This window comes from Periplaneta americana, chromosome 2 (assembly GCF_040183065.1).
Source record: "Periplaneta americana isolate PAMFEO1 chromosome 2, P.americana_PAMFEO1_priV1, whole genome shotgun sequence".
Lineage (NCBI taxonomy): Eukaryota > Metazoa > Arthropoda > Insecta > Blattodea > Blattidae > Periplaneta > Periplaneta americana.
Window position 1 is genome coordinate 32,726,947 of NC_091118.1, and position 22,038 is coordinate 32,748,984.

General features: G+C 33.1%; 1 protein-coding gene across 1 annotated transcript; it reads left to right on the forward strand.

Moving 5' to 3' along the window:
• The first annotated feature begins 410 nt into the window (after positions 1–410).
• Positions 411–1,693, forward strand: LOC138691931 (akirin-2-like). The gene has a single exon (XM_069814586.1). It carries the CDS (start codon positions 616–618, stop codon positions 1,165–1,167), a length of 552 nt encoding a protein of 183 aa, XP_069670687.1. The 5' UTR covers positions 411–615; the 3' UTR covers positions 1,168–1,693.
• Positions 1,694–22,038: the final 20,345 nt, after the last annotated feature.

The window sequence follows — 22,038 nt, forward strand, 5'->3', positions numbered from 1 at the left end:
GGCCTATCTTACTTACGGAATTACAGAAATGCCTTTTATGAACGAAGCAAATAATCACAAAGTTTTATTTTATTTTGGGTGAAAGCTAAGTGATTTCATTTCCGCACAATCTTGTAAATAATAATTCCAGAAATCAAACTGTAAACAGGAATATCACTGTCGACATGATACACAATTGAACTGTTCCGAAAAGTGCAAAACATAATACTGAGAAAGTAGTTTTGCGTCATCTCATAACATTCATTGTATTGTTTGTAGCATGTGTAGCAGATTTTAAAGGTAAATAAGGAAACCCAGTGTCTGTCTTTGTTTTCCTCCAAGCCAACTTCCCAGACGGATCCATACACCTACGCACTCGTTTGTCTGTTGAGCGGTCTACACACAGGATTATGATTCAGTAAATGACTGTTGGGTAGCCATATTGATTGTTTGTGTAATGCTTTGGACCTGGAATTTAATCCAGAAACATCGAGCTGAGATTGTGAATTGATACGTCATCAAGGAAGCATTATTTCAATACACTTATAATTAATATATTTTGCAGACTCTAAAAGTCGTAAGTGTAACGAAGACTTCTGTTTTTGTCGGTCGCAACCCTTCAGAGGAAGGAGAAAGATGGCTTGCGCTACCTTGAAAAGAACGCTGGATTTCGACCCAGTTCATAATCATGGGAGACCTTCCAAACGTCGAAGATGTGTTCCAATGTGTATGTCTCCAAACACACCACCAACAAAACAACATGAGCTTAATCCTTCGCCATTTGGAGAAGTTTGCCCGAAGTTGACACCTGAGAAAATGGCAGCTAGTATTCGAGAAGAAATACACCGATTGCATCGCCGCAAGCAGTTGAACTTTTATCCAGGGCATGATCACAGCAGTCAAGAATCTTCCTCTGATGGTGCCATGGACTCCCCAGGATCTCCAACTACCTCAAGCTTTGCTACCACATACTCTTCAAGCACCAAGGAGAAGCCTTTGTTCACCTTTCGGCAGGTTGGTTTAATTTGTGAGCGCATGCTGAAAGAACGTGAGAGTCAAATCCGAGAGGAGTATGATCGTGTCTTGAACACCAAGCTCTCTGAACAGTATGACGCCTTTGTCAAGTTCACATATGATCAAATTCAGAAGCGCTTTGAAGCAGCTGCAGTGCCAAGTTATCTCTCCTAAATTCAATGTTTCTGCTGGAAGAGACTTCCAGAATATTTAGCCAAGCAACCTGCAAGAAACATGTTTTTCCTCCTTAGTCTAAATGCTGTGCCTCACATAAATTGCTAAAGTTAAATGGATGAAGTTGAAGAAAGAAGCAAAAGAAAATTGAAAGTTTATGTATACAAGAGCCTGTGTTGGTGGGAATGTGGGGTTGTTTTGCTATATGAAGCTTGTTACATTTTTGCTATGATAAGAAAGTGAGATGATTGGCATGGCATTATTGGTTCGAAGTGAAATTAATAGACATGGTTATATTATTTGCTTTCTTGTTAATATTAAAATATAAAGAATATAGGTTTTTGTCTGACAACAGTTATTTTAGTGTAATGTGATTTGTTTGTTTTCTTTTTCTTTTTTTAATTTAATTCTGAAATGTTTAACATGAATCTTGATTTGCAAAAGACATGTGAATTGGTGTTTAAACACTAAGGACTGCATGGAAACATGAATCCATCGCTCAAATTAAAAGAGAAAAAAAAATTGATGGCCGGTGTTTTGTTTTATGTTGCGTGTGAAAGATTTTTGTGTGCTTGGTTGTATGTGTGTTACTTGATTTGAAAAATTAAAACATTACAGCTTTCAAAGACTGAAAAAATATATATATATATAGAGTGCTGGGAGGACAGGGTTTGCGTGTGTGTGTTTGTGTTTTTTTTTATATATATATATTTAAAGGTTGATATAGTTTACTTTAAGGGCTATCAGAACTGTTCCTGCAATGTTGACACATGAAAATGTGTTTTACATACTTGATAGGAAACTAAGTTCTGTCTGTGTATTTTCTTTCTTTATTTTTTTAAGTAGTATTCGTTTTGTTTTGTTAGGGATAATTTGTGTACCAAGTACATCAGTGAAGATCATAGTGTCGAACTAAGTTTTGTACAAAACGAACTGCCACATATTGTGCAGGAAGCCATTACCTCTCATCTGAACTTGGAAACGAGTCCACAACCATCGCGTTCTAACCATGCGATTTGGGGACTGTATTAAGAGTTTGTTAGTTGATATTCTCTTCCATTGTAGAAGTTGTATTTCCTCCATCTGTTCCATCTTAATATTTATGAGGAAAATAATACAGCTTAGGTATTGTTCCCTTATTAGTTGCTATTTACAAGTGGCCTACTACTTTCCTTTAGGACAGGATTGGGGAAACTTTTGTCAGCGGTCGCTAAAAAAGAAAGAGAGAAATCTTAAAAATTCATATATTGCATTCACAAAATTGTACTGGCATTTTCAAATTTTACTTTTGACAGAGTGAGGGAACAGAAGTGACTACAATATCAGCATGTTATATTATTGCAGTACTTTGGTTTGAATCTAACAAGGAAGGTCTCAAATGAAAATTCATACTAAATTGTAGATGTGAAAAGTAGATTCCACACAATTGAATTATCCACACATTTGATCAGCCAATTCCTCTCCCTTCTGCCCACTGGAAAAAGAAAAACTTTTAAAAATTTTATTGTAAGTTTCTTAACTGTGCACCAATTTGATTTCATATTCCATCAGTAGGCAAACCAAATGGTTAACATTAGACTAGTATGCAAGGGGTTCTAGGATCGATGTTTTTTCTTTTATTAATTCAGATACTTTTAAACAAATTTTTGCATATACGAAATGGTGACTATAACTGGTTTGATACTTATTTGCGACGTACGTATTTAAATATGTGTGAATCTATTAAAATGTATAATTGTAGTGTTTATATAGAAATTACTGGTCAGAGAAAAAAAAGTGGATTCTATCCTAGGAACTTCATTCTAGTGTGTGGCGTTGACCCCTCTTCTGGCCTGCAGATGGGAGTACCCAGTGCGAATGATGCAATGGTCAAGAAACCTAAGGACGTTTAATTTTTTGTTTCAAATAAAAATGTCTGGCTGTCTATATTCATATTCTAGGTGTTTGAAATTTACTCTGCAGATGCAACAACACGTTAACAGTTCCACTAAAATATTGTTTTTCCTGTTTTCGAATCCCTCCTGTTAGGAAAAGATGTGTTAATTGTGTTAAGCATAAAGAAACTGAAGAAATCCGTGCAAAGAAAGTGCTATTTCCTTAAATTTGAAGTACATGCTTAGAAAACAGAATGTCGAAAGTTTTCTCTCAGAGTCACAGAACATTTTTATATATTTTAGTGTGAAGAAGGAATTCGTGTTATTTTATTTTACAGAACTAGAGAATTGTTTTACAATGGCATCTTGTAGAATATTTCTCTATAAAACAGCTCAACACATAAAGAATATACAAAAGTTTCTGCATGAATGTCTAAAAATTGAAGGTTATTAATGCCTTTGGCTTGCATTATGGTTAAAACTGTGTTTTATAAAGCTGCAAGTCTGTATTTATGAAGTGGAAAATAATTGTGTATTAAGAATCCGGCCATATTTGAAGAGCGATTTTTTGTTTACTGTGAAATCTTTATGCTCGAGGGACAAATGGATAAAATGTTACGAAAGTTTCAACATCTGACACTTGCTTAACATTCAATCACTCTTGCATTGATAGAAGAATAGACTACTTTCTTGCATGAATTGTATTATTCCTCTTATCATAGACCCATATTAATAGCTTTCTAACAAACCAATGAAGATGAAACACATGAATTCCATGGTAAACATTTGTGCGGTTATATGGTATATATTCAATAAAAATATAAAGGAAAAATAATCATTAATAATAGAACACATGAATTGCATTAAAATTATTTCACTCTCAGTGGTATTCACAGTCAATATAAATCGAACAAATTGCTTGAAAGTCTTAAACACCACAGTCTAATACATACAGTCACAAAGTGGTTTTTTGCATTTCTTGTGATACAGCACTCCAAGCGGCTAGTGACTAGGAGTAATAGGAACAATAGACTGTGCTGTATTTCGCATTGTTATGAAGAAAATGTGAAATGTTCTTTATCAGTTGTAATAAATGTTAATGGCTGAAATACAATAATTGGAATAATTAATTAATATGGGACAAGGAGGAGACATTTGTAAGAAAAAGAGGTCAGAGTTATCCTTATTCCGAAAGATCCAGCAAGGCGAGTTTATAAAACATATATGTACTTCATGAAGATAATAAACAAACCTTATGTATTTAATATTTCAATAATGGAAGGAAGGTGTTAATTTTTTCAAAAAGAACATGATAACGAAAGTATAATACATTTTGTCGTCTGTTATAGGATGATCATAGCAATCCTAGTGGCTAGCAACTAGAAAGTTCAACTGTCAATGGATGCATATTCCCAAAATTTAAAAAAAAAAAAAAAAAAAAAAAGGAGGAGTAGTAAATATATTAGGAGGCGGTGGTATGGGCTATTCTGAGGAAAAAGTTTCATATAAACATGTATCCAATTTTTAATGGGTGCGGAGATACAGCTGTTTGGAAGTTACGCATAACAAGTCTGACAAATAATACGCAGTAGCGGCTGGTGGTCAAAATAATGAGTGTGCTACAATCTCTATACCGGCCTACTGTATACACTTATATGCATTTATCTTAATTTGAGACTCGTCTAGTGACGAAATATGGAGTTCCTTCCTACTGCAGAATTTGTCAATTACTCTGGTGTTAAACGGTAAATCCCTCCATCTTGGACATCATACTCTTTTCTATTGACAGTATTGCAAGAGCAGTGAGGCGATCCTGGGACATAGTGTTCCTTAAAAACGTTTTTATGCGTTTTAAGCAAGAAAAACATCTTTCTGGCTCAGCAGTGGTCATTGGTGTTGTAACAAAAATATTTAACAACTTCGTTACTTCACAGAATGGATCCCGTGAATTGTTGGAGAGTATGTTTTGTAACAATTGAACAGCCATCTATATTTCGGAAGTCGGATCTTCCGTATAGAACTCCAAGTTGTGTCTTTAACATTCTTTTGTTCAGTACAGTATAGCTGTTGACAGCAACTTCAAGTTCGCGTTCAGGAAAATTATGCAAAAAATTGTCAAAAAATTCGCTGTTTAACAATTTTGTTGCGTCTAGGTAGCTTAAAGATTGGAAACGATGAGTAGTTTCCTGAATTATGCGGTTACATACCTCCTTGGGATTCAATTTTCCGTCGCTTGCTGATTGATTCAGGAGGAACCTCAAAAAACTGGTAGATGGCAGCAGCAGTCGAACATTTGAATTACCAAATACATTGTACATAGTTCCGAGTTCCTCCACAAACAAGCATTCTTTCCTTACGCTTTACTTTTGCAATCTCCAAGCTGTGTTGTGCTGAAGCTGACTACAGCACTTCCCCGCGTAAAAATAGCCAATCAGAGCAGTTATTTCAGCTTCGCACATGCGCATTAACTGTCTACATTCTCATGTAAGTTTTGAGTAGCACAACGAACCCCCTGAGGCACCAAAGAGCGAAGAGCGAAGACTAAACACTTTATAACCCGTCATGAACATAACCACGGGAAATTGTCAAATGGCATATCAAATACTATGGTATTGCAAACACTTTATTTGAACAAAAATTATTATTGTGCTGTAGCACTGTAGCACATAAGGACGGGCCGCCCCTGATAATACGAAGGAAAGACAAAATAATGTCTATGTACTATTGACTATGTACGAAGGAACAGTACGGGTCGCTCTTCCGGGATCGTCGGCAACCACTTAAGTCTTTCTGCAAAACAAGCTTACAGAACTGTCCCCAAACACGTGCTTTGCTCTTTCGGGATACTTTCATGTAACGTTTTATGTTTTATGTTATTAGTAGAGCCCGGATGTTTGGCAGAATGCCTTTTTTACTGGGTGGAAGTAAATCATTATTTGCATAGATATAAATGTGATTTGGGGTAAATCGAAGTGATAGGGCCAATTTTTATTTAGCATATTTTGCCTTTTTAAGGTATTTCTTACTAATAAATGCTTTTTTTTTTGTCATTTGAAAGCAATATTTCTTATACATCTTGATTACACAACTTTTAACACTGTATCACTTCGGAATATGTATCTAACACCCTTGCAATAACTTCTACATAGGACAGACAGGCAGATCATTTCAAACACGTTACAAAGAACACATCACAGCCATAACAAAATTACAAAACATCTCCACATATGCAGAACACATCACAAATGCCAACCACACCTACAGAGACAACACAGACATGGAAATACTGCACATCCAACCAAAAAGCCAGAAACTCAACACACTAGAACAATATGAAATATACAGACACACGAAAACACACCCCAACGATATTCTCAACACACAACTCAATTTCAAAACACATACACTCTTTGACTCTACACTACGAACGCACCCACACAGGAAACAAGAGGCGCCAAGACCAACAACGACCAGTTCTGAAGATGACCCAAAATAGGTCGAAATATGTTAACAAGGTACGTTAAAATTTAACACAAGAAAGTTCTTATCATACATATTCCGAAGCAATATTTCTTGTTTATTTGAAATTTTCTAATTAATTGTAATGTAATGTGTATGAAATTTAAATCGTTTTAACAATAACTAACTTTACTAACAATAGTAAATAGAAGTAATTTATTTCGGTGCTTAATCTGCTAATAATCATGCTTTAATACTATTGGTGTATTAAGAATAATGATCGACAATCCACAGTTACAAATATAATATTGTCATGTCTTCACGATATCAACAATCAGCTTTATAATTTTAAATATTAAGCTCATTCTCATAGAAGTTGTCACGTAGCATTTCCAATTGTTTGTTTTCATATTTTCAAATCTTACTGTTACAATTTTGTGCTACACGTGTTTATTATTGTAGGAGAAAGAAATTTGAGTGAGGAACAGTCAGTTATTGTCGGATGACAGAAGGTATAAGATCGGTTAGCTAGAATGCCTAAATTCAGTAAACCATTGATAAGTAAACTTCATACTTACGTTAGTGAATTTGGTGCCCACGTGTTTTCAACCGATGGAACAGTTTTGTTATGTAAGGTTTGTGAAAAGACAGTTAATCACGACAAAAAAGTATTTTGTAAGTCAACATGTGTCAACTACGAAGTAAATATGTGAGTTATGTTGATATAATTTAAATTTATTGCTAAAATATATTATGCCTTTTTAAATATTTAATGGCTTTTTCAAAGATTATTGTGCCTTTTTTTTAAGTTTCATTGTCTCTTTTGCCTGCCTATTTTAACTGTTATAAATGCCTGAAATCCGGGCTCTAGTTATTATTAATAAATGAATGAATAATATCTTGAAGTAAAAAAAAAATGTTATTGGAGGAGGTTCCCTTGGCTATAAGGATGAACATGCTCTTCCAACACGACAGAGCCCCTGTACACTTTAGCCTTCAGGTGACACATCATCTAAATCTCACATTACTCGAACAATGGATCGTCCACCGCTTTGGAGTAACGATTAGCACGTCTGACCGTGAAACGAACGGGCCCGAGTTCAAATCCTGTTTGAGACAAGTTACCTAGCTGAGGGTTTCCCTCAGTCCATTGAGAGCAAATGCTGGGCAACTTTTGGCACTACATGTTGATAAAATCGTCCACGAATGAAGTCAAATATTTCGACAATAAATGAGATATTTCATATTTAACAAAAGCTAAAATGACGCATACTGTACTTTAGACGTGCATATGGGGAGGCTTCTCGCGATGTTGTGATTCAAAATGAAAACAGAATTAAACATCATAGAAATTCCACACAGTCATTCATTCCACACAGCATTCCACAAAATAAACAAAGTTCCACATTATTTCTGGAATTCCATGTACTTTCGCAGCAATAATCAGTCCAACATAGTGGTACAGTGCGGGCCTAGTAATCAGTAGGGGGGCAGATTTTAACATATTTGCATGTTTTATTCCTTAGTCGCAAATAATATGCTACGGTTATCTATACTAATAATAAATCTGTAGCCGAAACTTTTCTGGTAATTTTCGATTTTCCAAAAATAATTGGTCCTAACATATATAATTAATCGCCCTGAAATAAAAAATCGCTTTTTTTATTTTTGTTTGTATGTCTGTCTGGATGTTTGTTACCTTTTCACGCGATAATGGCTGAACCGATTTATATGAAAATTGGAATATAAATTAAGTTCGTTGTAACTTAGAATTTAGGCTATATGGCATTCAAAATATTTTATTTAAAAGGGGGGTTATAAGGGGGCTTGAATTAAATAAATCGAAATATCTCCCTTATTATTAATTTTCATGAAAAATATTACATAGCAAAAGTTTATTTAAAAATAATTTCCGATAAGTTTTATTCCGTGCAAAATTTTGATAGGACTGATATTTAATGAGATAAATGAGTTTCAAAATTACAATAACAACGCCATCTAAGGCGGTGTAATGAAATAAAAAACAAACGACTTCGTCTATAAGGGACCTTGAACAACAACAATCGAAAGCTATGAAACATACGGTAGCCTACAGAGAATGTTTCTGTGTTTGTATGAAATATCGGAAGCTAAATTAACCGATTTGTATAATTAATTATGAATTCACCATTGGAAAGTGTACTTTCTTTAGATGGACAAAATGCTATAATGTTATTACAGTAACTTCTGAGTGAATCGAGGACAGATAAGATTAAAATAGCTTCTTATGCACAGAAAACTTGATAGGCATTCGTTTCCTGTATTTCCTAAAATAATTTTTATGACTAAATGAGTCTGGATCAAAATGATCGAATTTTAATTTTGTAATACAATTTAAATTAAGTAACATATTAAACGATTTATCCTTCTATCAAACACGAATGTTCCCTGGATCAAATGTCCTATTTTAATTATGTAATTACTTTATATTTAGTTGCAACGGGTGCAGCGGAGCGCACGGGTACGGCTAGTTATAAATAAATTTGAAGTCGTTTGCAATCGAACCGTAAACAATGTCAATTTCATAGGGTTATTCTTTGAGATATTTCAGACAAAAAAGTTTAATACAATTTTGCTCGTTTTTTATTCTTTTTCGAGATAAACATTGTTTCATGTGAAATATTTCATAGCGTGTTTTGGGAAAGCCATTGCTTTAATTCCCAAGATGCTCAGTCTTGATAGACGACATTAAGATTTGTGGATCATATGAGGAGACAAAAAGAAAGATTTGGAGAAAGCTGCGTTTTCAGTGAAAGACTTCCTGTTGGACAGGACACTGAGTGAAATGATGCTCAGTGAATTTAAGAGAACAATATATTATGATATATAAACTGATCAGGAAGAGGAAAAGGAATTGGTTGGGTCACTGGCTGAGAAGAAACTGCCTACTGAAGGAAGTAATGGTGAACGGGAGGAGAGTTCGGGGTAGAAGAAGATATCACATGATAGACATTGAAACGTATTTAAAAATAGACTTAAGGACCTTACTAATAGACGGTAATTATACACAGTATGTAAAGGATGTAAATTATATTTTGTTATTGAAGTGATGTATCAGTGAAGAATTATGTTATGTCAGTGAAGTGTGTTGTGTCAGTGAAGTGTGTTGTGTAAGTGAAACGTGTTCCTGTCATGGAAGCTTTATAGTTTATAGTGGCAGTGCAAAGTATTTGAACAGTGAAATGTTTTTGAAGTGTTAGTGAAATCAGGATAGAATCAGTGAAATGTGTCGTAGTTCCACTGCAGTGAGTGAGTTGACAGTGAAATGAGTGTAATGTGGAAATGTATTAGATTAGATTAGATTTATTTATTTAACCTGGTAGAGATAAGGCCGTCAGGCCTTCTCTGCCCCTCTACCAGGGGATTACAACTATAACATGAACAATAAGATTACAATTAATATTAAATTTACAATTACAATTACAATTTGTATTTGTGCAGATATGAACATATCATACTCGTGGGTTTTATTTCGAACTTAGATTTAAGATACAAATTAGATTTATTTTAAATGTTATTTTAAGTGATTATTATTGTTAGTATTAATTATTTGTACTAATTATTGGTATTATTATTAACTGTACTTTTAATTTAAAAGTTTATTATTGCCAGTATTGAGTGTAAGTAGTTACCACTGCCACCGGGTAGGCCTATATACCCATTGCAGTGTGAATAAATACATACATACATATGTGGATCATATGAGGAAACAAAGAGAAAGGCAGAAAATAGGAAAGAATGGAGAAAGCTGGGTGTGCAGTGAAAGACGTGCCCTTGGGCAGAACACTAAATGAATGAATGAATGAATATTATGATAATAAATTATTGAAAGATTTTTAGTTTGTCCTTTACATGTGAAGAAGCTTGTTCCGAACAAATGTAACATTGAAAAATTCCTATGCAGAACGTAAAGTTACATTTGACCTGATCAAATTTGTGTACAGTAGTGGCAGAAAAAACCGGACCGACCCTTGTAGCTGACATAAAAGAATCCTGTGCTGTGTATTGTGTCAAACTGTGGTAATTTCAATATGGATAGTGAAGCCAGAGGTATGTACAGCTATTTTAATGTAAAAATACGCAGTTATCTTTGCCGAATAGAGGTAGAAATGTAATATTGATGCCAGATGAAAATAAAACTCTCAAAGTTTTTTCGTCTATAAGTTTGAGGCACTGAAGGAAACAAAAGACGGTAAGAATCGAACAAATGCAATAAATTTCATTGTTACAATTAATTATACAAGATGGATGTGTTTTGTGACTAGCAAAATTTGAATCTGTGAGTCAGGTTTTTTTGCCAATACTGTACATTTAAAAGACAAAATCAAAATTCTTTCAATCATTTGTTATCATAATACACTGCTCTCTTAAATTGACTGAGCATATTGCAAATTCAATTAATACTTTCCCAAAACACGCTATGAAATGTTTCATATAAAACAATTTTTTTTCTCGAAAAAGAAGCAAAAAACGAGCAAAATTACATTAAACCTTTTTGTTTGAAATATCTCAAAGAATAACCCCTTCAAATTAATGACGTCAGTTATGGGTCAGTCTATAAATGGATATTTAAAGAGTTAATGCATTTTTCAATATTTGTAATAATAATAATAATAATAATAATAATAATAATAATAATAATAATAATAATAATAATAATAATTTATTTTAGCTGGCAGAGTTAAGGCCGTAAGACCTTCTTTTCCACTCAACCATCAAAAAGTACGCGTAACATACGAATGAACTTTCAACCTACAAAGATCACAACAAATTGAATTAGATAAAAGTCATGTTAGCGCACATAAAAGCATATTTTGTTATTTTTTTTAGCAATGTAGTGCTTAAATCGAGATCAAGAATATGTAGGGTTACCATCCGTCCGGCAAAAGGAGGACATGCCCTCTTTTTTAATCATTTTATCCTGTCCGGCAGGCATTTGAAAAAAATTTGAAATGTCCGGCATTTCGCAGTTCAACTAGAATTAATATGAATATTGAATAATGTGCGATATTATGCATAGAATATCTAAACAAATGGTGAAAACCTATGAAAGAATTTAACTGCTTTCAATGGTTGAAGCTGGAGCACATGAAAAACATAAAATATGATGACCTACTGACATGCATTGAATTCTTACATTCTAAAAATGTCATATTCATGATTCTAAGCTGTTGTATCAATTTTATTCTGCAATGTACAAATATATGCCAATCAAGTTAATTTGGACAAAGATTTAAGTTTACATCAACAATGGTGCAAATTCTTCAATTCCAATAGTTCTGCGAGCACTGAAGCTTTCTCAGAACTCTAAAAAATATGTCAATTCTATTTATTTATCCCAAGTTACAATAATAATAATAATAATAATAATAATAATAATAATAATGTTTTATTTTCGCTGGCAGAGTTAAGGCCTTAAGGCCTTCTCTTCCACTCAACCAGCCTTAATAAATACAATACATATTTAAATTACAAATATTTACACTACACTTGAAAGGTTCTCCAGCAATATTCTTCAGTTTTAACGGCTAGTAGACTACATATTTATTTAAATTTAGATAAACCTATAAGGTAAAGTAGTAACTTAATTTATGAGCTGATTTAATTCAATGAATTATAATTAATTTAATATTTGAGATAGCTAGTAAAGTGATGAAAATTAATTTAATATAAGCTTACTAGGACTATGTTATAAGGAGAAAAATGTATATATATATAAATCTAAAATATATTTCTATAATGAGAATATTAATGTAATTGCCATTAGAGGTTTTGTAAATCTATTTAGAGAAATTAATGATAATAATAAGAATGGACAGATGTTAGTTTCATTATAAGTAACAAATATTAATCAGCAATTAATCTGTTAAGTAAGAATTTATGTAATTTTGACCTAAATGAAGTTACTGTCCAACAACCCCTTATATCACTCGGAAGCGAGTTCCAATTTCTAGCAACTGAAACTGTATAAGATGAAGAATATAAAGATGTCTTGTGGTAGGGTATAATGAGTAAATTGTTATGATGAGATCTTGTACTTAGCTGATGATATGCGGATAAATTTTGAAAACGAGAAGCCAAATAGATTGGGGTAGCGGTGCGCAGAATTTGAAATAAGAGAAGAAGAGAATGCAGGGCTCATCGATCGCTTAGCCTTAGCCAAGACAGAGTTTGGAAAGACGGGGAAACATGATCATACTTACGAATATTACAAATATAACGGACGCACGCATTATGCACACGTTGTAGCCTGCTGCTCAAATTTGCATTTAGGTTACTTAATATAACATCGCAGTAGTCAAAATGTGGCATCACGAGTGTTTGTACAAGGATTAATTTTAATTTATCGGGAAGAAAGTGCTTCAGTCGCTTTAATGAGTGAATAATAGAATAATGGAAGTGTTGAGAAAGTACTTTTCCTAATATCTGCTCAATGGACAAAAGAACGAAATGGCATGCTAACGGAGACAGTCAGAGGCATCATCATGGTGGAATATAATTTCAAGGACATGTCCTGTGAACAGTTCCATAGTTATTTGTTACAAGATATAAGATGGGCCCTTCAGGCTCTTGTACACAAAGTGGGGTCCACCGATAAGTAGAGTACAGATGTAATACTGATCCAGCAACTAGTGAGAAAACTGACTAAGGTGATCCATTGTTTTTATCTTTAATTTTGTTCATACCAATTTTAAATAGTCTTTTTTTCAGCAATGTCCTCTTATTTTAGATTCCATGTCCTGCTATAGTATTTCTTCTCATGGTAACCCTAAGGATATGTAAAATCTAAAAACTGGAATATAAAAGAAAAGTATACATTGAAATACATTAAAGCAATTATATTTTATTTATTGCAATCTGACAACACGGAGACAGTACACCGTTGTCGGCGAATCACTGTGGGAAATTCCACGGCAATCAACAAAGCACTCCATAATTGATACACATTGCTGACTCTGTGCTAATGTAAAATATTGGGACGCTACGATGGATGAAAACTGAGAACAGACAATCAAAAGAAGAGGCCGCCTTATCGACTACTTCACACGTGCATAAGGTTTTGAAATCTACCACAAGAACGCTGCAGTGTGATCGCGGAAGTTCCGGGAAGTGTGGATTGACTTTTTTGCGCTCCCTAAACTAGAATTTCGCCGCCTGTGAACAATAACATAGGCACGATAATGCAAGTTCCTGTTTTCTTCTTGCCGACGCGACGTTCAAATCAGAATATTTCATTTTATTATGGTGACAGAGAAACTCCGACATTGTATAGAATATAATGTATTTTATACTCGACCATGTCGAAATGTAGTAATTATACACCTGGTAGCAGACCTTTAATGCATGTCATTAAAGTACACCTACTCATTAAAGGTTAGGTCTTTCAGCCAATGACGACTCAGGTTACAACTGTTCAGCCAATGACAGGTCAGCTTTCTACCGTTATAAAACCGCAAGTATCGATTATTCTCGGATATGCAATTGAAAGAGAATTAGCGAAAAGTCACGGAGGCTGGAAATCCAATACTGTCGCAGAAGGTTATGTTCTGTTACTATAATAATTAGCGTTAATTGTAAATAATATTCAAATAAATTCAATTTGTCATCTCGTTTTTCAATGTCTAATTTAATTTCAATGTTATCTCTGTTGGTTCTTATGGGCTAGCAAGGTCAATGTGAACATCTGTTCCTCGGAAAAAATCAACACTTTCGCGTCTGCGCACATCTCACAACATTGGCCAGGTCAGATACAAAGAAAATTAATAATATCAAGTTAGAAATATGGTCGAGCATAAAAAGTCGTATGAAACTCACCTATAATGGTATTTAAGAAGCTCGTATGAAAATTATGAAACTCGCTTGCGCTTGTTTCATAAATATCCCTACTCGCTTCTTAATTACCTTCATTACAGGCTCGTTGCATAACGTACTATTAGAAGATCTTAGCCGCGAGAAAATTGTTAAATTTGGATTAGATTTTTCAACAATGCCTAACGAAAAATGTGCCAGAAATGTATTGCTTAAGCAGTGGGTTGAAGGACAAGCAAGTTTAACTGATGGTGTCTCAATGTTTTTATCGATTATCCGAAACAACTGGGGACGGGGGTGTTCGGATAATTGATTTTTCGGATAACCGATCATTTACGAAAACAAATTCTACCGGTGTTATAGCAGTATGAAACAAAGAAACACTGATATTAAACACAAAACTGTACATAGAGGATATATGTTATACAATACATCTTACAAATCTCTGTAAAATTTATGTAGACTACTGGACTGTACCCGAGCACGAGCATATGCTCATTTCGGGTATCTATTCATATGTATTCATTTCAAATGTAAATTGTAAATAAATTTGAAATTAAATTTGAACACAGAAAACTGACTAGGCTAGTTTGACAAGTTCAAAACGGCCGTTAAAGTAGGCCTACATTTTAGGAAAGAAATCCAAACTTTTTTTTTTTTTTTTTGCTTCAGAGCTGAGACTCGTTTTTTGCCGCTAAATTTCGCAAACAGCGCTAGCGAAACTTCTACATGGCGCGCGCGCGCAAATTCAAATTTGCTTTCGGTTAACTGATATTTCGGTTGATCGGTATTCGGATAATCGATGCTCTACTGTAATACAGTAATAAACTGCTTAAGGCCCGGGTTCGATTCCCGGTCGGGGCAAGTTACCTGGTTGAGGTTTTTCCGGAGTTTTCCCTCAACCCAATATGAGCAAATGTGCTGAACCCCAGATTCATTTCACCGGCATTATCACCTTCATCTCATTCAGACGCTAAATAACCTAAGATGTTGATAAAGCGTCGTAAAATAACGAACTAAAAAAAAATAAAATGATTTTTTTTTTTTTTTTTCAATTTTAAAAGTGGATATTTTGTTATACAGTATAGACTATACTGATATACACTACCGGTCAAAAGTTTTCGATCAGCTATGAAAACAACTATACTTTATTTCAATGTACAAACACATCGGAAAAACTAAATAGACCAACGAAATAAATATTTTCTCTCTCTCATTATTATGATATGATAGAATATTCAAAACGAAATCCCTGTTTTAACCATAAATCCATAATTATGATAGGCAGTCGAAAACTTTTGACCGATAGTGTGTTTGTGCGTATAAACCTATGAATATTTTGCCGTTTTTAGTGCATATTAATCCGCCCCCTAGTAATCAGTGACGGATTCAGGAATGATCTGAGGGAAAAACTTCCTCCTTCAGGGCTGAAAATTGTTCCTCCAACTGCAGACTTCAGGTAGATTTAAGTTATTTCACTTCAATTCTAAGTTAGTTATATTATCAAAGTTGACTTATGGCCAGTTGTACAAACAATTAACCTCAGATTATGACATCAAATTAATCTTCAGTTATAGATAACCTCAAATTTTTAGTTGTAGCTATATTTCTAACTTTAGGATATTTCATCTTAATTTTAAGTTAAATATAACTGACGAATCTTCTCAAGTTAATCGTCTTAACTGAAATTCACAGAAAATATTTCCGAAATAAACGAAGAGAAAAATTTATCCTTATAAGTCTAAGTAAAATTCTCTATAGAAGGTGCCAACCTAAAACCTAAATTTAAAAACCTAGGGAAAGGGGAGGCAGAAACAGATACAGTAAAACCTCGACTGGTGGATTATCCGACTGTCTTTGTCGCTTGCAGAAAAAAATATGAAGTACTGTACATTACATTAATAGGAATTTTTTCTACAGTGTTTTTTATAAACCTTTACCCTTACGAATTATGGCCTACTCTTCGAGTGGCCGTACTGTTTAACTTCTAGGCAAAATGTCTTCTAGAATTGTCAAAAGAAAACATGTTGTACTGCGGAAAAAAGTGCAAGTAATTGAGTGATTTGGGAAAAGAGAAAATGTGGTTCATCTCGCATCACAATACGAGATATGAATTACAACTGTAAGCGATTTAGGCTAATGAAAAATAAAATATAAACTATATAAAATTTGTAAATCTACAACATGAGACCTCTACTATTTCTATCTTTCCACAAACAGCTGTCATAAGAAGTTTTCTTGGCCATTATAAACCCGTCGTTGAAAACCAGACATAAGTACAATAAATAATGTTTCAATAACTGACTTAACGGAAAATCAAACATGAATTGTAAAAAACAGACTTACATTATTGAACTTTTGATCCACTACCTAGCGTATTAAAAGAAAAGACCATGGAGGAAATTGAGGAGCGTTTTTGCAAAAGTCGATAGATGCAGAAATCAAGATTTTACAGAAATTACACTAAGTGACAGGATCTATCGAGTTTTGAAAAAAAACTGGAAGGTTTGGTAGTCTCTACATACGGTATGAATCAAGTTTTGGTAAATCTGTTTTCATAGATCGATTCCGGAGGTAGAAAACATACGATATCCATATGTAACTCACTTTCGAAAAAATCTGCATCTATCGACTTTTGCAAAAACGCTCCTCAATTACGAAAATATTATGTACTTTGTTTATGAAAACTTTTTATGGTACGGATTATCCGATTTTTTCGATTAACCGTTCACACCATCCCCTTTATTACCACGGATAATAGAGGTTCCACTGTAATATGGACGCTAAAATAAAAAAAAAGCATGGTAATGTGCGTAATGCAGAAAATGAAAGATTTTAAATGATTTAATTTATATATGACGTCATATATGCACACTATTTACTGAGCTGGGAAAATTATCTGTAGGCCTATAGCAAGGCAAAAGAGTAAATACTGTAGTGAAACGCCAAGTAAATCTTTGTCCATTAACAGCTACGATTAGAAGACAATGGATATTTTAGTAGAAACTTGGGTTACAAGGAACATTTTGTTGAAAAGAGAAATTCTGGTAAAACCCTGCCTTTGATGACTAAGAATAGGAACATTACTGTTCCTTTCAAATTTATATGACCTTGTAGACATAATGCAAATTCCAGACAGTCAAACAACCTTGCGTGAAGAAAAGACAAAGCTGGACTCCATCCATTGAAAGTTTAAAGAATGCTAGGTCTTCAACAGACCAACGACCTTCTTGCGCAGTGGAGAAATGTTAGCAGACTTCACTTCGTAATGCTGTATTTGCTGGCGAAATCAAAATTTTTTATTTGCAGAAATTTTCAATTCTATATCCACCGTGATTCAAAATGATGGGGACACTTTGATGATTATTATGATTGTCAGTATTAATGAGGAATTAACATGATACACATCATTTATTTATTTGCTTATTTACTTATTTACTTACTTACTGACTTATTTATTATTTATTTATTTATTTATTTATTTATTTATTTATCTTATTGCTAGTAAGTTTGAAATGAATACATGTTAATACAATGTAAGATAAACTAGCCCACTCCTGAATGAGTAAGACTCGTGCTCAGGAGGGGATTCCAATACAGACAAAAATAACATTAAAATTGAGAGTGAATACAGATTAAAAAATGTTTAATATGTTTGAACCCAAACTATAAATCCAATACAATATTTTCATTTTTTTTTATTAATTTGGAGAGGTTTTGTGATTAAAATAATATTAGAATAACATTGTTTAATAATCTGGGATCTTGGCTCATGCTACGATAAAAAAAAAGCTGCATTGGTACTACATTTGAGTTCAGACAAACGCAGAGAATTAATATTTTTAGTTCTATATTTATGTATGTACCTTTCAAAGTTATTAAGATATCTGTGAACATATTTTAATAAAATAAAATAATAAATTTGTTTAATGTTGAAAACTTTGAAATGTTTAAACAAGAATTCAGTTGGTTAATCTTTCTGCTTTTTTAAAGAAAATTTTTATACTTTTTTCTGTAGTAAAATGAATGGATATAGGCTGGATTTATAAGTTCCACCCCAACCTTCAATACCATGCATAAATAAAGATTGAAATAATGCTAAATAAATTATACGTAAACAGTTAATTGACAAAATATTTCTTAGAACAACAAAGTAATAACAGTCAAGTTTCAAATTCTAAGTTTTGTAAAACGTGTTATTATTATTATTATTATTATTATTATTATTATTATTATTATTATTATTATTATTATTATTATTATTATTATTATTATTATTATTATTATTATTATTTCCATCTGAAAATCAATGAAGACGGAAGATTTGATTTTTAAAATGGTTAACCTGTAAATATTTACTGTATATAACATAGTACAGTTTGTAAAGTATTATCTACAATGGACTATGATTTTTTTCTTAGAATGAAAACGACATTTAATTTTACATTAATATATAATTTACTCAACTTAAGTTTAAAATTTTAATTCAATTCCCATGTAATTAATATTATCAATAATACTTATATTTTTTGTGCACTAAATTTCGTGCCATTTTTTTCTTCTTGCCGAAAACTAAATGACGCCCGATTTATTTTCCGCCACGTCTTCATATTTAAGCAAGTTCTTTGATGTAGACCTACACCTACATAATATCGAACGTAAGTGGAAGTAAGATTGAAGTGACGTTCCTGAATAAGCCCTTAGTTTAGTTTCCTTTCTTGTATAGTTTCTCTAAAAATCTTATGTCTAATATATTTTTATTGGTAGTAATTCTTTCGGAAACGCCGTGTTGTGTATTGCTTAATTTTTTAAATTATTTTTGTACATCTAATTCAGCATTCTCAAGCTGCTTGGTATTTTGCTAACCAACCAATTTACAGATTATTATGACGGTTTTAGTGAAGATGACAATAGAAAGTTGTTGTCAGATATACTCGGAAGTTAAATGAACTGGAACTGGTCTGATTTTGTCATTAGTGTTCTTAGAAATGCTCAAATATTGTCTGCAGTCTTCTGCAGATTTAGTTGTCCCCGACACACAGCCATCTATTCCCGGGAACAGAATACTTCCTATTGTAATTATACTGAGAATTCCTTCTGTCGCCATGCGACCGTCTGGTCTAGTCTGTGCGACAATGCAAAGAACTAAAGCTGCCCCTTACAAGCTTGCTGATGCCTATCGCGAATTGAGAATCATATCATTCAGTCCCCGATAATGGCACAACAGATATGCCAGTAAGTGAGGCAATTGAAGTGTTCATTGTAAAATTTCGACTGCAAATTAACCGAAGAAAAATCCTTTTGAACAAATGTTGTCATACATCAGTTCGAAGAAATCCGGATAAATTTTAAGAAGCTACAGTAATATGACAGTAATATACTCGGTCACAACATGATAACACGCTAGAAATACCACTGCACACATCATCTCTTTATTCTTCATCTTTCACTGTTGCTACTTCTCGTCACTGGAATTCTCTGCCGCCTGAAGTCAAGGGCTGCCGAACTTTAATTTCCTTTAAATGTAAATTAGAAAAAAATCTTATGATGAATTGCCAGACCTAACGCGTTGCAAATATTTAATGGAATGTGTTCCACTGTATTTATTTTTATTTTTTTTCTGTTTCTTATTTTTATTATCTAAATCGTGTTTATTTATCGTTTAACGCCAATCCCACTGTGTTGTTTTTTATTATTAATCTATTTTTTTGTGTACATTTTATTTAATTGTCGGTTTCTGGTTTAATTATGTAAATCCTACTTAATTGTAATCTAATATTAACATGTATACTAATGTGTTTATTTTTATTTTTACTGTGTACATTTTTTTATTGAATTATCGGCTTCTGTTTTTATGTGATTCGTATTGATATTGATATTGATATTTATTTGTCATTCAACTTTACAATTCACAGTTATGGTGGACCTTCACATTTCTGTTTTTCGATCCACCATCCCTTTAATACATATAACTCTTTTCTATTAAGGTATTCTTTGCCGAGAATTTCTTGATTGCTTTCTAATGTTCTATTATGACTGAATTGCTATATGTCCTTCCCCCTCTATCCTCTTCTATTCTCTCCCTCCTACCTAGACTGTATCCCTTCCATTCCTAAATTTCCTATTTTATTACCCCTATCCATATATTTATTTCGATAATACTCCTACAGTTATAGTACCCCTGCTACTACTCCCAATCCAAAACAGTGAAAAACATCAAATATCTAATTCACTTAAATTACACTTCCAATTTCTCTCTCATTCCACTTCACATTTGTTCAGATATCATTGTATTCATTGTTTGATAGTTTATCTTATTACACTCTTACCCTATCTTCTTACACTAACACTTTCTTCTCTGTTCCTTTTCTTACACTTTTGCCACCCGTAACTTTTCTGCACTCACTTTTTAGCACTCTTCTTCTTCTTCGCTATAACCTCTCCAACGCCCTATCTATTCAGTCCTCACTATCACTAATATCTGGTAGTCGCTTCATTCCTACACTCGTTGTGATTCGTATTTGATTCTAACAACATTAATATGTATTCCACTATGTTTATTTTTATTTTATGAGGTAAATTTTATGTAACTACCTCTTTTGATCTCATTATGTACCTAAATTGTATCAGTATGTAATTACTTAATTCCGATCCAGTTTTATGTTCAACTATGTAAGCAAGTTTTAATCCTGGTTGAGTGTAAGAGAAGGCCTTACGGCCTTAACTCTGCCAGGTTAAATAAAGCCATTATTATTATTATTATTATTATTATTATTATTATTATTATTATTACTATTGTTATTATTATTATTATTATTATTATTATTATTATTATTATTATTATTATTATTATTATTATTATGAAATAAAGGAAATAAGAAAGAAAGAGAGAGAGAAAGAAAGAACGTTTTTGTTTCGTTTTGTTGTTGTTATTGATTGGGAAAGTGACATTGTGATACATTTTTGAACTCGTCTTAATGTGTGTAATCAATGCAATATGATTAAAGTATTTAGTGCTATTTGAAAAATTGATGCCATCACGTGTATCTTGTACCATAATAGGTTCGTTCCAATAACAGTCAGAAACCGTCCGTAACTATCGTGAGCATGCGCAGTACAGAAAAAGCGTTCCAACACAATCCGAACCAGTCCTGAACCGGAAACATGTACTGCAGTCGGGCGTTCCAACAAGCTTTTGACACGGGTTCGGAACGGTCAGAAATAGTCAGTGGATTGAGGCATGTACGGAAGAGTACGCAAGACGCGCATGCGCATAAGCTCACCAACGTCTCCTGGATACTGAAGAAAGACATGATCGACTGTTCACATCATTGAGGTTAAGATGAAAAGTGACAGTACAGACGAATAATAAAACTAGAGATTTAATTTAAATTTTCGCCAAAAAGAAAGGGAATGGAAATTATTTGGGTATTGAAATAGTTAATTACAATTTCAACATGCAGCTTTGATTAAAAGTATAATAAATAACGTACATATATTAATGATTAAAAAAACTATTTTTAGATGAGAATCCCCCAGTACACGACATTGAATTATTGGAATTCTTGCCTTCCATATTTTTTGTCATCTTATTTTAGAAAATGATCGAAATTCTATTTTCTGCAATTAGAATTAGCTGCGAAACGATAATAATAAGCATCCCGTTCTTAGCAAAGATGATCACAGTTAT

Bases quoted from the DNA above. Each gene is read 5' to 3' on its own strand.
- LOC138691931 (XM_069814586.1), top strand. From the start codon at position 616: ATGGCTTGCGCTACCTTGAAAAGAACGCTGGATTTCGACCCAGTTCAT.